General features: G+C 45.3%; 1 protein-coding gene across 12 annotated transcripts in view; it reads right to left on the minus strand.

The window, feature by feature from the left end:
• The window catches only part of HMBOX1 (homeobox containing 1), a 395810-nt gene that overhangs the window by 218708 nt on the left and 162432 nt on the right, over nt 1–14670 (minus strand). For all 12 annotated transcript variants that reach the window (XM_085613049.1, XM_085613045.1, XM_085613053.1 and 9 more), the window contains one exon: nt 14363–14512. In XM_085613049.1, coding sequence (XP_085469175.1) covers nt 14363–14394 — 32 coding nt within the window. In that variant the 5' untranslated portion in view covers nt 14395–14512. The remainder of the gene's footprint in view (nt 1–14362; nt 14513–14670) is intronic.

Consider the following 14670-nt stretch of genomic DNA (forward strand, 5'->3'; position numbering starts at 1 on the left):
GGAATTAGAACCCCGTGCTCTAGTAGCTATACGAGGTGCTTCTAAAGCCATGGATAGTGGTAAATTCGAAACTAACAAAGGAGAAGTCAATAGCACATTGGAAGACGTTGTGGGCAAAGATATTTGTGCAAGGTCCCCTGAATTTGAAACAGAAGTACCCAATGATAAACGTCTCTGCAAGTTGGATGGATCCAAATAAAGATGCCGCTCCGTTATTTCAATTTCATGTGTCAAAAGTGGCTCCGCCCTAACTAAAAAGCATTGAAAATGCAATAGGTCTCGCCCTCATTTAAGTTAAAGCAATTCTGTTTGTAATTAGGTTGCTTTTTAGCTTTGCGTTTATTAGTGTTGATCAAACTTTCAAGTACATAACATGCATATGTATGCATGCATTTATATTTGTATTTATATAGATATGCAGATGTATATATACGTTTATATTTGTTTGTATGTATATAGTTATAGTTAGGACCGTGTTTCCATAGGAAATCTGAAAATTCTATTTTGAATAACTTTGGCGCCGGTTGACGAATCCTCGCAAAATTTTTAAAACTAATGGGGCACTCCGCTCAGCTCCTACCCTGAAAGTCTCGGGGTGATTCGTCAAGCAGGGGCTGAGAAAAAAGGGGGTCCCAAAACGCGTTTTCCCCATGCATTTTCCCATAGGACCTTTAGTCGAAGGTACAGCCCGAACGGCCGAACAGAATTACTTGAAATTTGGCAAAGAGGTAGTCCTCAGGTCTGGCATGTGCCTTTTGCATATATGGTGTCAATCTGTTCAGTAGTTCCTGAGAAACTTGCAGTTAAAAGCACATAAATATCTATAAGCGCGCACCGGACGAGCACTGTGCGCGCACCGTGCGCGCACCATAACGTGCGCGAGCGTAATTCTGATTGGTGGTTACATGTCAGTCAACATTCGAATCGGTCGAAATCAGGAAGTGTCGGACGCCATTTTGTGTGTTTTGTGTGTGACAGTGAAAAAGAAAGGTGGAGAACGTGAAAAGGGGGCAGGGTAGAGAGTTCCTGACTCCCTAGCCTTTGTCAGGGGGTCCCTGAAGGACCCCGAAGGGTGAAAAAAACATTTTTTTTTTTTAAAAAACCACGGGGTGCACGCACCGTGCGCGCACGGTGAAAAACCTTAAAAAAAAAAAAAGACATTTTAAACGAGCCATTCCATATTACAGGATACAGTCAATCTATAACTATATACATAGGTAGCTTATTGTAAAATAAATATATAAAAAATATAATAAAACATACATAACTTAGCATTTAAAAAACCTTACAAATTCACTTAAAAAACCATAGGTTTCACACACGTTATAGTTAGGAATTAGCATTTAAAAAACCTTGCAAATTCACTTAAAAAACCATAGGTTTCACACATGTTATAGTTAGCTGGACATTTCACTCGTAAAAAAACATTGAAATTCCCCCGTTATAGTTAGTTCAGATAACTATAACTCGCGCGACCGCCACTCTATCACAAGGATGATGTCATGAGTGATGCCACTGACCATGTCATGAGTGATGTAATATGTGACATCATCAGCAGTGGATTGCGGGCGCGTGAGTTATAGTTATCTGAACTAACTATAATGGGGGAATTTCAATGGTTTTTTACGAGTGAAATGTCCAGCTAACTATAACGTGTGAAACCTATGGTTTTTTAAGTGTATATATATATACACATATATAAATGCATATATATGTGTGTGTATATATATATATGGAATATGCTACTTACCAGTATGCATCTGTTCTTGGCATGTAGAGCTGCAGATCTACACACTTTTGCATAGATCGCCATCTGGTGTTGGGCCCGGATGTTTGCAGTTTGTTTTTCCTCTTGGAAAGTCTTTGGAAGTCACGAGGTCGATGACTCCTCCTTTGGATCGTATTGCGCATGGGCTTCGGCTCCATCCTCAGATAGTTTTTCGCCAGCAGGGAAAGATGGAGCGTAGTAACAACAGTGAAGAAACCCATGTGTGTTGTATCTAAATAAGATAGACTGGAACAGATACAGGTAGCCGGGGAGGCGTGTGTAGATCTGCAGCTCTACATGCCAAGAACAGATGCATACTGGTAAGTAGCATATTCCGTTCGAGGCATATGAGCTGCAGATTACACACTTTTGCATAGACTATATAGCAGTTCCCAACCTTAGCGGCGACCACCGGTATCTGTTGCAGTGGTTTGAAATAGTGTTTTCAGTACAGCCTGGCCCACACTAGCTTGTTGCTTGGTTTGCACATCTACACAATAGTGTTTAGTGAAAGTGTGCGGTGTTGACGATGTAGCTGCTTTGCAGATATCATCTAGTGGGATGTTCCCTAGAAATGCCATGGAAGCCCCTATCTTCCGTGTAGAATGGGCTTTAGGGGGAACGGAAAGTGTTCGTTTTGCTTTGTGGTAGCAAATCTGGATGCATTTTACAATCCACCTAGCTATCCCTGATTTTGAGATGGGGTTACCCTTGTGCAGTGGAGAGAAAGAGACAAACAGTTGTTTGGTCTTTCGGAAAGGTTGTGTTCTCTGGATATAGTAAAGTAAGGCTCGTTTGACATCTAGCGTGTGCAGAGCCCTTTCTGCAACGGTCTGAGGTTGCGCGAAAAATACTGGTAATTCTACAGATTGGTTTAGGTGTAAAGGGGAAATTACTTTAGGTAGGAATTTTGGGTTGGTACGGAGAACAACCTTGTTCTGGTGCATTTGAAGAAAAGGTTCTTGTATGGTAAGTGCTTGTATCTCACTAACCTTTCTAAGGGAAGTGATGGCTACAAGGAAAGCTGTTTTCCATGTCAGGAATTGCAGTTCGCATTTATGCAAAGGTTTTGAGGGAGGCCCCATCAGCCTTGTGAGAACGATATTTAAGTTCCACACAGGTGAGGGTGGTACTCTGGGGGGAATTATTTTTTTGAGGCCTTCCATGAAGGCTTTAATGGCAGGTACTCTGAAAAGTGATAGGTGCTGCCTGTCTTGTAAGTAAGCTGCAATTGCAGCGAGGTGTAGCCGAATGGACGTATAGGCTAGATTACACCTTTGTAGGTGGAGTAAGTAGCATATGATGTGTTGTATAGACACGTCTAGAGGATTGATTGTGTTGTTATGGCAATAAACAACAAATCTTTTCCACTTGGCAGCGTAGCAGGCTCTAGTGGTAGGGCGTCTAGCTTCTCTGATGACGTTCATACAGTCAGGGGGAAGGTTTAGGTACACGAATTCTAGGATTTCAAGAGCCAGATCGCAAGGTTGAGCTGAGCTGGGTCCGGGTGCCTGATCTCTCCATGGTTCTGGGTTAGGAGGCATGGTGAGAGCTGTAGCTTTTGGTGTGGTACTACCGAGAGTTCCAGCAGCGTGGTGTACCACGGTTGTCTGGCCCACGTTGGAGCTACTAGGATCAGTGTGAGGGAGTGCTGTTGTAGCTTTCGCACCACTAATGGAAAGAGTGGGAGAGGCGGAAAAGAGTACGTAAATTTGCCTGACCAGTTCATCTATATCGCATTTCCTTTGGACAATGGGTGTGGGTATCTGGAGGCGAAGCTTGGGCATTTTGTGTTTTCGTGGGTGGCGAAGAGGTCTATCTGCGGATGCCCCCATATTTGAAAGAACGGATGAAGAACCTGTGGGTGAAGTTCCCACTCGTGGATCTGTTGTGTCTGTTTGCTGAGCAGATCTGCCACGGTGGTTTGGACTCCTGGGACATGTTGAGCTAGGAGAAAGATTTTGTGGGGAATTGCCCATCTCCATATGTTCTGTGCTAATTGAGAGAGCTGTGGAGAGTGTGTTCCGCCTTGTTTTTGAATTTAATACATGGCCGTCATGTTGTTTGTGCGAATGAGGACTGCCTTGCCTGAAATCTGTGTTTGGAAAGATTTCAGGGCTAGAAAGATTGCAAGTAACTCCAGATGGTTGATATGGAGTAACTTTTGTTGCGGTGTCCATGTGCCCTGCACTGTGAGGTGTAATAGATGAGCTCCCCAGCCGGAGAGCGATGCGTCCGTTGTTAGTATTATTTGGGGGACCGGGTCCAGGAACGGTCGACCTTTGGAAAGGTTTGTGGTGTTCCACCACTGCAGAGAGCGATGAGTGCGACCGTCTACCAACACCAGATCTGTCAGTTGCCCCTGGGCCTGGTTCCATTGGTGTGCTAAGCACTCTTGGAGTGGACGTATCTGGAGTCTTGCGTGGGGCACTATAAAAATGCAAGAGGCCATCATCTCTATCAGTTGCATAAACACTCGAGCTGGAAGGGAGTGTTGAGGTATGAATTTTTGTCGCAAAGCCTGAATGCTTGCAATCCTGGCCGGATTGGGGTAGGCTATTGCTTTTGAGGTGTCTATGGTGGCACCGAGGTATTGTTTTATGTGGGATGGTGTTAGCTGGGACTTTTGGTGGTTCACCGTGAAGCCTAGTTGGTGAAGTAGTTGGATTGTGGTGGCGGTGTGGTGTACACATTGGTTGTATGAAGTGGCTTTTATCAGCCAATCGTCCAAGTATGGGAAGACGTGAATGTGCTGTCTTCTGAGGTGTGCTGCCACCACCGCTAGGCACTTGGTGAATACCCGTGGTGCTGTTGTGACTCCGAACGGGAGCACTTTGAATTGGTAGTGTTGTCCGTCCACTACAAATCTGAGGTACTTTCTGTGAGCACGGTGTACTGGAATGTGGAAGTATGCGTCTTTCAAGTCCAGTGTGGTGAGAAAGTCGTTCTGGGAGAGGAGCGGAAGTACCTGCTGAAGCGTTACCATGTGATAATGGTCTGAGTGTATGTATGTGTTTAGGGGCCGGTGATCTAGAATAGGTCGTAGAGTCTCGTCCCTTTTTAGTATTAGAAAATATAGGGAGTAGACCCTCAATTTTTTTTTGATTGACAGGAACGTTTTCTATTGCCTCTTTTTGTAGGAGGGAGATTACCTCCTTCTTTAGCAATGTCGAATGTTCTTGTGACATTGGGCGTTGCCTGGGGGAATGTTTGGGGAGGTAGATGTTAATTCCAGGCAGTAACTTGACCGAATTATTTGGGTCACCCATTTGTCTGAGGTGATGGTCTCCCAGACATGAAGGAAATTTTTGAGTCTGCCCCCGACCAGAGTGGAATGGTCTGGGAGGAGCGGGGGGAAGTCATTGGGTAGTAGGTGTGGCAGAACGGGCGTTGTTTGTTTTGCCTCTGCCTTTGATGTTGTTACCTCTGTAGCCGCCTCTTTGGTAACCTTTTGTAAAGGTGGTCTGTGTAAGGGACTTGTAAGATGTGGACGCTGTGTCTGAGGAGTAGCCTCTGGATGAGCGGCGAAAGGAGCGTCTGGGCGGGTTAGACTGTAAGGCCCCCATGGATTTTGCGGTCTCCGTGTCCTTTTTCATCTTTTCTAAGGCCTCATCCACCTTTGGCCCAAATAGATGTTCCTGGTCAAAGGGATGGTTAAGGATGGAGGCTTGTACTTCTGGTTTAAACCCAGATACCCTTAACCAAGCATGACGACGGAGAAGGACGCTGGTGTTAATGGCCCTGGAGGCTGTGTCTGCTGCATCTAGGGCACAACGTATAGAGGTGTTTGTGATTGTGTTACCCTCTTGAATTAACTTGTTAGCTTTACTTTTATATTTTTCAGGGAGATGGTGCATTATGCTTTCTAATTCGTCATAATGAGCCCTGTCATATCTGGCCAGCAGTGCCTGAGTGTTTGCTATACGCCATATGTTGGCGGCCTGGGATGCTGTGCGTTTGCCTGAAACATCTAGCAGTTTTGACTCCTTGTCAGGTGGTGGTGCATCACCTGACGCTTGTGAGTTTGCCCTTTTACGTGCCGTAGATACCACTAAGGAATCTAGTGCCGCTGGTCCTCTGATGTAAGAGGGATCTGAGGGAGCAGGTATGTACTTCTTTTCGATACGTGGGTTAAGGACCCTGGCTCTAACTGGGTCCTTAAAAACTTCTGCCGCATGCTTTACCATCCCTAAGAGCATGGGTAGTATGGAGGTGGACCTATGTGTAGTATCGAATGTGTCTAGGAGGAAATCTTCCTCCACAGGGTCATTATGCATGTCCACCCCATGATAATGTGCTGCTCTTTGCAGAAGATGGTTAAACCCTAATGAATCTTCTGGTGGAGATGGTCCAGAAGGGTAAATATCGTCTTCTGGGACGTTAGGGATATCTGGTATATGGTAATCGTCCCATGGATCTGGAGATCCTGTAGGGGTGGGGTCTTGCGGCACATCCCCTGTATCATAATATGGGTCCCCTGGAGACGGAGTAGGAGAACGATGAGGTGGGGGTGAAGAGGGCGGAGGTGGGGAAGGAGGAGGAGGTGGAATGGGAGGGGAAGGTATTCTGAACGGAGAGGTAGCAGAGTCCTTCCTCTTTGGAGCTGGAGGCGGAGCAGGCTTCTCCAAATGTCTCTTCTTAGTAGAGAGTGTCAAATGTCCAGTTTTTGGATCCTTGGTGAGAGTTTTTTTGCAAGGGATCCGGTGTAAATAGCTCTGGTGAGGTAATTTGGTCCGTCGGCGCCGAAGGCGTCGGGCCGATGATTTTTTAGGTTTTTCCGTGCCGGTTCGATGTTTAGAACCCGGCTTGGGAACCTTCCGGTCTATTGGTCGGCGCCGAGATGGGCTTCGGCTTGGAAGTGTCGGTGCCGGTGGCCTTGTGTGGTTTGGTCGGCACCGAAGATGGCGTCGGTGCCGAAGGGCTGGGTTTCGACCCCGAGGGCTCCGGTGCGGAGCTCGGTGTCGAGGTGGAGGCCGTCTTCTTTTTCGGTGCCGAAGTGTGTTTCTCGGGACCGCTGGCAGGCTGGCTCGCGCCTGAGCCGCCTGAAGGCTTACTTGGCTTCTTCTCAGGGCCCGAAGGTGGGGTGTGTGAAGCAGTGTCTCTGGTCATGCCTAGGCACGGAGGCGAAGGCGTGACCGAAGCCTTTTTGGGTGTCGGCGCGGGTGTGGGAGGGGGGAGATTGGTACTCACGACCCTCTGCGCCGGAGTGATGTCCTCCACATCTGACTCGTCGGCCTCGGAAGCGCTGACGAGGTCCTCTTCGGTACGATGATGTTCCGGATCGTCGATGTCGTCTCCGAAAATGTCGACTGGAATGGACGTCGAGGAGTGTGCCATGTTCCTTCTGGCTCTTCGGTCCCGAATAGTCTTTTTGGATCGGAAAGACTTACAGGCCGGACAGTCTCCAGCCTCGTATTCTGGAGAGAGGCAAAGGTTGCATACCTCATGAAGATCGGTGTGGGGAAATTTAGACCCACATCGAGGGCACTTTTTAAATGGAGTTCTTTCCATGAGCCGGGACCGGAGCCTGGGTAGGCCCGAAGGCCGCCGTCAACGACTGGAACCGAAGGTTTGTCGATGAGAAGGCGCGTTGATTGAAGAGATCGTGATCGAAACAATACAGCGATTGGGGTGAGGATTGCGCGTCGATCGTCGAACTAGAAGCTGTTCGGAACCGGAGCGAGAAGATTACATCCGAGCCCGATGGCGAAAAAAAACAATCTGAGGATGGAGCCGAAGCCCATGCGCAATACGATCCAAAGGAGGAGTCACCGACCTCGTGACTTTCAAAGACTTTCCAAGAGGAAAAACAAACTGCAAACATCCGGGCCCAACACCAGATGGCGATCTATCCAAAAGTGTGTAATCTGCAGCTCATATGCCTCGGAAAAAAAAAAAAATATATATATATATATATATATATATATACACATACATACACATGTATTGTATTGTAATTGCATTTATATAGCGCTTACTACCCCTGACGAGCGCTTTTTCGGCGAGTAGCACGCTACTCCGGGACCCATAGAGGATTAGTGTAGAATTAGTATAGTGTAACACGCAAGTACATTTTAAGTGGTGGATAGGTTAGTCAGTTATTTGAATTTGGAATGATAGCAGAAGGATAGATGAGGAAAAAAGGTTTGTATTTATATAGCGCTTGTTACCCCTGATGGGGTGTTGAAGCACGCTATTCAGGAAGCCCATAAAGGATTAGTGGTGAATTAATACGGTGAAATAGGAAAGTAGTTTCACTGGTGGAGGGATAAAAGGGGAAGAAAGGTTTGCATTCATATAGCACTTGTTACCCCTGATGGGTGTTGGAAGCACTTTTCTGGCGAGTAGCACACCACTCCGGAACCCATAAAGTAATAGTGTTGAAAATCAGTATAGTAAAATATGAAGTAATTTGATTAGTGGAAATGTTATTCAGTTATTTGGGTAGAGAAGGGTAGGTGGCGGGATAGAAGAGGGAAAGAGGTTTGTATTTATATAGCGCTTGCTACCCCTTATTGGGTTTTGAAGCGCAAGTAGCACGCTACTCTGGAACCGATAAGGATTAGTGTTGTGTGCGCGTAGAGAGGTAGAGAGCTAGACAGGTAGAGGTAGAGAGTAGTAGAGAGAGAGAGGTAGAGAGAGGTAGAGAATAGAGAGTGAGCAGTAGAGAATAATAGAGAGAGTAGTGTAGAGAGTGAGTAGTAGAGTGTAGTAGAGAGTGAGTAGTAGAGTGTAATAGAGAGTGAGTAGTAGAGAGTGAGTAGTAGAGAGTGAGTAGTAGAGAGTGAGTAGAGTAGAGAGTAGTAGAGAGTGAGTAGAGAGAAGTAGAGAGTGAGTAGTAGAGTGAGTAGTAGAGAGTGAGTAGAGAGCAAGTAGAGAGAAGTAGAGTGAGTAGTAGAGAGAGGAGTAGAGGGTAGAGTAGTAGAGAGTGAGTAGAGTAGTGAGTAGTAGAGAGTGAGTAGAGTAGTGAGTAGTAGAGAGTGAGTAGTAGAGAGTAGTAGAGCGTGAGTAGTAGAGGGTAGAGTAGTAGAGAGCGAGTAGAGATTGGGTAGTAGAGAATAAGTAGTAGAGAGTAGTAGAGAGTGAGTAATAGAGAGTAGTAGAGTGAATAGTAGAGAGTGAATAGTAGAGAGTAGTAGTGAGTAGTAGAGAGTGAGTAGAGAGAAGTAGAGAGTGAGTAGTAGAGTGAGTAGTAGAGAGTGAGTAGAGAGCAAGTAGAGAGAAGTAGAGAGAGGAGTAGAGGGTAGAGTAGTAGAGAGTGAGTAGAGTAGTGAATAGTAGAGAGTGAGTAGTAGAGAGTAGTAGAGAGTGAGTAGTAGAGAGTAGTAGAGTGTGAGTAGTAGAGTGAGTAGAGTGAGTAGAGATTGGGTAGTAGAGAATGAGTAGTAGAGAGTGAGTAATAGAGAGTAGTAGAGTGAATAGTAGAGAGTGAATAGTAGAGTAGTAGTGAGTAGTAGAGAGTGAGTAGAGTAGAGAGTAGTAGAGAGTGAGTAGAGAGAAGTAGAGAGTGAGTAGTAGAGAGTGAGTAGAGAGCAAGTAGAGAGAAGTAGAGTGAGTAGTAGAGAGAGGAGTAGAGGGTAGAGTAGTAGAGAGTGAGTAGAGTAGTGAGTAGTAGAGAGAGAGTAGTAGAGCATGAGTAGTAGAGGGGAGAGTAGTAGAGAGTGAGTAGAGATTGAGTAGTAGAGAGGGAGTAGTAGACAGTAGTAGAGAGTGAATAGTAGAGAGTGAATAGTAGAGAGTAGTAGTGAATAGTAGAGAGTGAGTAGTAGAGGGTAGAGTAGTAGAGAGTGAGTAGTAGAGAGTGAGTAGTAGGGAGTAGAGAACAGTAAAGAGTAGTAGAGAGTGAGTAGTAAGTAGTAGAGAGTGAGTAGGAGAGTAGTAGAAAGTGAGTAGAGTAGTAGAGAGTGAGTAGAGAGTAGTAGAGAGAGTGAGTAGAGAGTGAGTAGAGAGTGAGTAGAGTAGAGTAGAGAGTAGTAGAGAGTGAGTAGTAGAGAGTGAGTGAGTAGTAGAGTAGTAGAGAGAGTTGTAGAGAGTGAGTAGTAGAGAGTAGTAGATAGTGAGTAGGAGTAGTAGAGTGAGTAGAGTGAGTAGTAGAGAGTGAGTAGTAGAGAGAGTAGTAGAGAGTAGTAGTGAGTAGTAGTAGAGAGTAGTAGAGAGTGAGTAGTGGAGAGTGAGTAGTAGAGAGTGAGTAGTAGAGAGTGAGTAGTAGTTAGTGAGTAGTAGAGAGTAGTAGAGTAGTAGAGATTGAGTAGTAGAGAGTAGTAGTAGAGAGTAGTAGGGAGAGTGAGTAGAGTAGTAGAGAGAGTGAGTAGTAGAGAGTAGTAGAGAGTGAGTAGTAGAGAATAGTAGAGAGTGAGTAGTATAGAGTGAGTAGTAGAGTAGTAGAGAGAGTGAGTAGTAGAGTGAGTAGAGAGTAGTAGAGAGAGTGAGTAGTAGAGAGTAGTAGAGAGTGAGTAGTAGAGAGAGTGAGTAGTAGAGAGTAGTAGAGAGTGCCTTTTCTGCCTTACGCTTGAAAGGTGTACATTTTGCTGTAGAAATCGATTTTACTAATGTCTTGTGTGGTGAGGTGCCCTAATTAGATCTCTTTATTCCAGATGCAAGCTACCATGTTAAAATACCTGCCTATAACGGGATGCTAATATAGATAATATACAGAGACGCCACCTTTAAGAATTCTGTCACTAAAACGGGTGAAAGGCATTTGCAGCACATTTTGCTAAGAGTTGTTTGCAGGGAGTCACAGTGGCGGGTTGCACCGCGCTAGCCTCAGACATGCGCCTGGCGGTTTCCGGGACACTGGTTCCCATCTGAGCGGAGGTCGAGAGGCTTCTGGTCCTGGGAGTTAGTGACATAACCCTTCTCTCTGGCCTCAATAGAAAAGATGGCCCTTTAAACAGTTCGCAAAATGTGTCCGGAGAGATACCGGACCTCAGAATACCGCTAGGGTTATCACATCCCATAACTCCTGGAAGACGCAAGCTAGTAAGAGCTATAAACAGTGTCTTATGACCAGATATCCAACGCATCAAACATGTGCAGGTAAGGAGGTCCCGTGATATTGCACAGAGCCAGGCAAGGAAATGCCTGATCACTTCTTTAACCGGAGAGCTGGAGCTCAGTGGGTTAAACCACCTGCTCCATATATCTATCTATGTGAACCTTGCAGCCACAAGTTCCAATCCCACCCAATATGACAGTAGCAGGTGCCTTGCCCCCGCGAGCTGAGTTTGCCACTGTAACCTGCAGGTCACACATGTGAACCTAAGGTAGCTCACAAGACCAACGCACTTCCGCTTAACTCAGGCAGATCAGAGAGTCGTATCCCTGTCAAAGAGCTCAACACTTTTACGCATCTACTATTGTTTACACTGCGGGTCATGACTGGACCCTCCCATTTAGCCATTCATTGTGCCAGCTAAACATAACACCTCAATCAAAGAGCCAAGAAGCAATGCGGATTCTGGGTGTGCGCTAAAGAAATTGTAACTATTCCACAAAGACACACTTCATCTTACAGCGCCCTATTCGATCAGACACGACAGGAAAATAATTGACTGCAGACCTGACCACATTCCCACAATAAACTGTTGCACGTATAACAAACCTTTGAACTTGAAAAGAGCTCCATTCCTTAAACAGAAACGAGAGCGAGAAAGGATTTTGCTAAAGTGTGCTAAGGGCGTCGCGACATTCCCGAAGGCTGCGGGGGCGGGTGTATTTACATCAGGCGTCAAGAGAGGAATTAGGCCGAGCTGTACCCTAGAGGTGTGAGTAAAGAAAGAGCGGGGGCCACAGGTATCAGACGGGGTATATGGAGGGGCAGACACGAAAGGGTATGTGAGAAACGGGCAGGTAACAAAGAGCACGAGACGGAAGGGGCAGATTTTAAAAGGGTAGTCGGGAATGGGTAGACACAAAGTCAGAATGAACGACCTGAGGCACGAGACGGCAGTGAGGGTCACACTGGAGTGTAAGTGGTTGGAAGGGGCAAATACAAAGGCTGGAAGAGACGGTGGGCAAAGGGCAAATGTCAGGACGTTGAAGAGGTTTGGAGTGGGACCCAAAGTCCGAGCGACACTGCGGGGGCACGGGATGGAAGCGGCGAGTGTTCCTTCTTTAAAGTTCTGGAAATGCCCTTGGTGATAAAACTAGTTGGGCTAGACTAGAAGAAACGTACAAAGCAAAACAAATGCCGCAATACCTGTTAAACAAAGTATATATGAACACCAAGTAACCGCAAGAAAGATACAGAAATTACAAAAAGAGGAAAAACAGATCCAGCCCAGGCGAGTTTGTCATGGTCGTAGAGAACTCGCTTGCGAATGCAAAGAAAACTAGCTGCTCTCGCACGCACAACGTGTGGTGCGCGTGCGCCACTGCGACCCATGTGCTTTCAATTATCGTGCCCGTGTCGGGGCACAGTAATTGAAACCACATGGCCTATTGGTGTCTATTACGCGCACCAAGAGCGTAATAGACACCAATAGGCCATGGGCGGAGCAATGCGCCCGCCTTTGGCCTATTGCGTGCTGGCTTTCAAAAAAGCACGCACGCAAAGGCCAATAACGTGCAACAGAAGGAAAGGCACACGCTCGTGCGTTTGCCATTCCTAGGTCAGCTCCAAATCCCCGTTTTTCATCTACTAAATGGCTCACGCTGCGCAAGCACTTCTGCGCAGTGCAACGCTAGGCGCGAGACCTAAAAATGCATCCAGAGTACCCACAACTCCTTTACTCTTATTCATAGTAGGGCTCAAAACACTAGTCCTCACACAAAACCTCACAGATGGACACGAATACTGTAATTTAGATTTATCAAGACACTCCAATACCTGCTCACTGCAGCTTATAACCACTCCGGTGTCCAACTACCAGAAAAAGGGCCCAGCCCAGTCTCTTCCGGGCTCTGATCGGCGGAGACGGGCCTGCCCTTGGCCCGGGCTTTTCCCGGGCTTTTCCCGGGGGAGCCCGCGCTTGATTTTGTAGCACCTCCGGGCGCTTTGATTGGCTGCGGCTGACTGCGGCGGTGATGCCCCCTCCACACGGCACACAACGAGGCAGAAACCAAGGGCTGACTGCGGGACCCGCGCAGCGGGAGCCCGCGCTTTTTTTGAAGTGCCTCCGGTGATTATACTGATAATCATTTGTGTTGCAAACTATATGAAAAAATGGATCATGCCACTACCGTCAGAACCATTTAACTAGAATATACTTGTAAAGGAAGGCACCATTATGGAACAGGAGAACCAATAAGTGAACCATCAAAGTGACATAATAACCTGTATTTGTAATTGGAAAAATAACATAATTTTTGTAGCATACCATTTGATAGATAAAATATGTTTTGTAAATGTCATCTCTTTTGTAATGTCCTCAATGAGAGCTGTTTTGTGTAGGCTCTTATGTTCTTTTCAGGTAACTGTGGTTCTTAAGTGTTTACATTAATTTACATCGGTTGGTAGGAAAGCCAAGTGAGTGGGAAGCAGCTTTATGCATGGTCAATGGTGCAAGGGAGCTCTACTCTCCCTTCCCCTCTTCACTCCCTTACCCTTAAATGATCCTTTTCCAACCCAAACTTTGGTTCTTCTACAGAGATCTCTTATATATATAAAAAACTGTTTCCATTTAGATTTCATTATTTAACCCTTACAGCTGTATTATAGGAACCTCTGATGAAGAAGCACCATTATAGTCGGAAATGCATTGTAGTATCTGGAATTGGATATTGCAGTGCAAACACTATAATGATTATAGAGACATACAGAAGAACTTTCTGTGTAGTTGCTGGTTGCAAAATAATAAGAACTTGCATCTCACAAAAAGGAGGTTTTGATAAAGAAAGGATATATATATATCATATATTTAAGTGAATGCTAGCTATACTAGTGTAGTGTTCTCACATCTGTAAATTACAAGGATTTGGGTTGACTCTATATGATCTTCCAGTTTTTATGCCCAATAATTTTAGAGGAATGTACATGTTGCAAACATGTTTGTCATGCATGTGTCCTGTTATATGCATTTGTGGGTAGTTTTTTTATGTGGTTTTGTAACCAACAAATTACTTTCCATATTTTTAGGAAACAGGTGACAACAGGGTTTTAATGTGCAGATTATGGTACAGTTTAAGAAGACCACTTATTTAATCTCAGCAGTTTTTTCTAAAATCATGATCTGGAATTATGCATTATACAGTAACTCACTATTCTAATATTTATTCACAAACATGAAGTCATTACTACATAAATAAAATCAAAGTACGACTAATTTACAATTCATAAATCTCCATCTTCGAATGCCTAATACTTTAATGGTTTTAGTTATGGTGAGCATCACATTTTACATTTATTAATTACAAATTACAGATGATGATTTCATAGAATGGAGAACTGTGGCTCAACTCTCACCTGTCAATGGCAGTATGCATTGGATGCATAGCCTAGGGTGGGGATGGTTCATGCCATCATAATTCCATCACAAAAATCTCTGCTATGGCGTTTGTAAATTAAGACAGAAGAAGCAGAGCAAGCTGCAGCAAAAGTACATTTAAACTCTACTGTTGAATCAACTATACCATAAATAACATTTATCTAACCTCAATGCACTGCTGTCTGCTGACCGTCGCATATCAATAGGTGGATGTGCCGAGCCGCTCCCAGCTTTGCACCATACCACGCACAAGCCCGAACCAAAGCTGGTATTCTCAGGGTTGCAGTCTCCAGTCTTGAGTTGAACAAGGTCTTACCTAAGGAGAGAGCAGGAAAAGAAAGTTTTAGGGTCACTCCAAAAAGACAACACTTTTTGGCAATTCTGCATTAGGCTGCAGAAATGGAATCTCAAAAAAGGTGTTGTAAATTACATAGGCTATTGTGACAATTAGTCCCTCAGTAAGAGAGGAGGTGG

This window comes from Triturus cristatus, chromosome 6 (assembly GCF_964204655.1).
Source record: "Triturus cristatus chromosome 6, aTriCri1.1, whole genome shotgun sequence".
NCBI classification, from domain to species: Eukaryota; Metazoa; Chordata; class Amphibia; order Caudata; family Salamandridae; genus Triturus; species Triturus cristatus.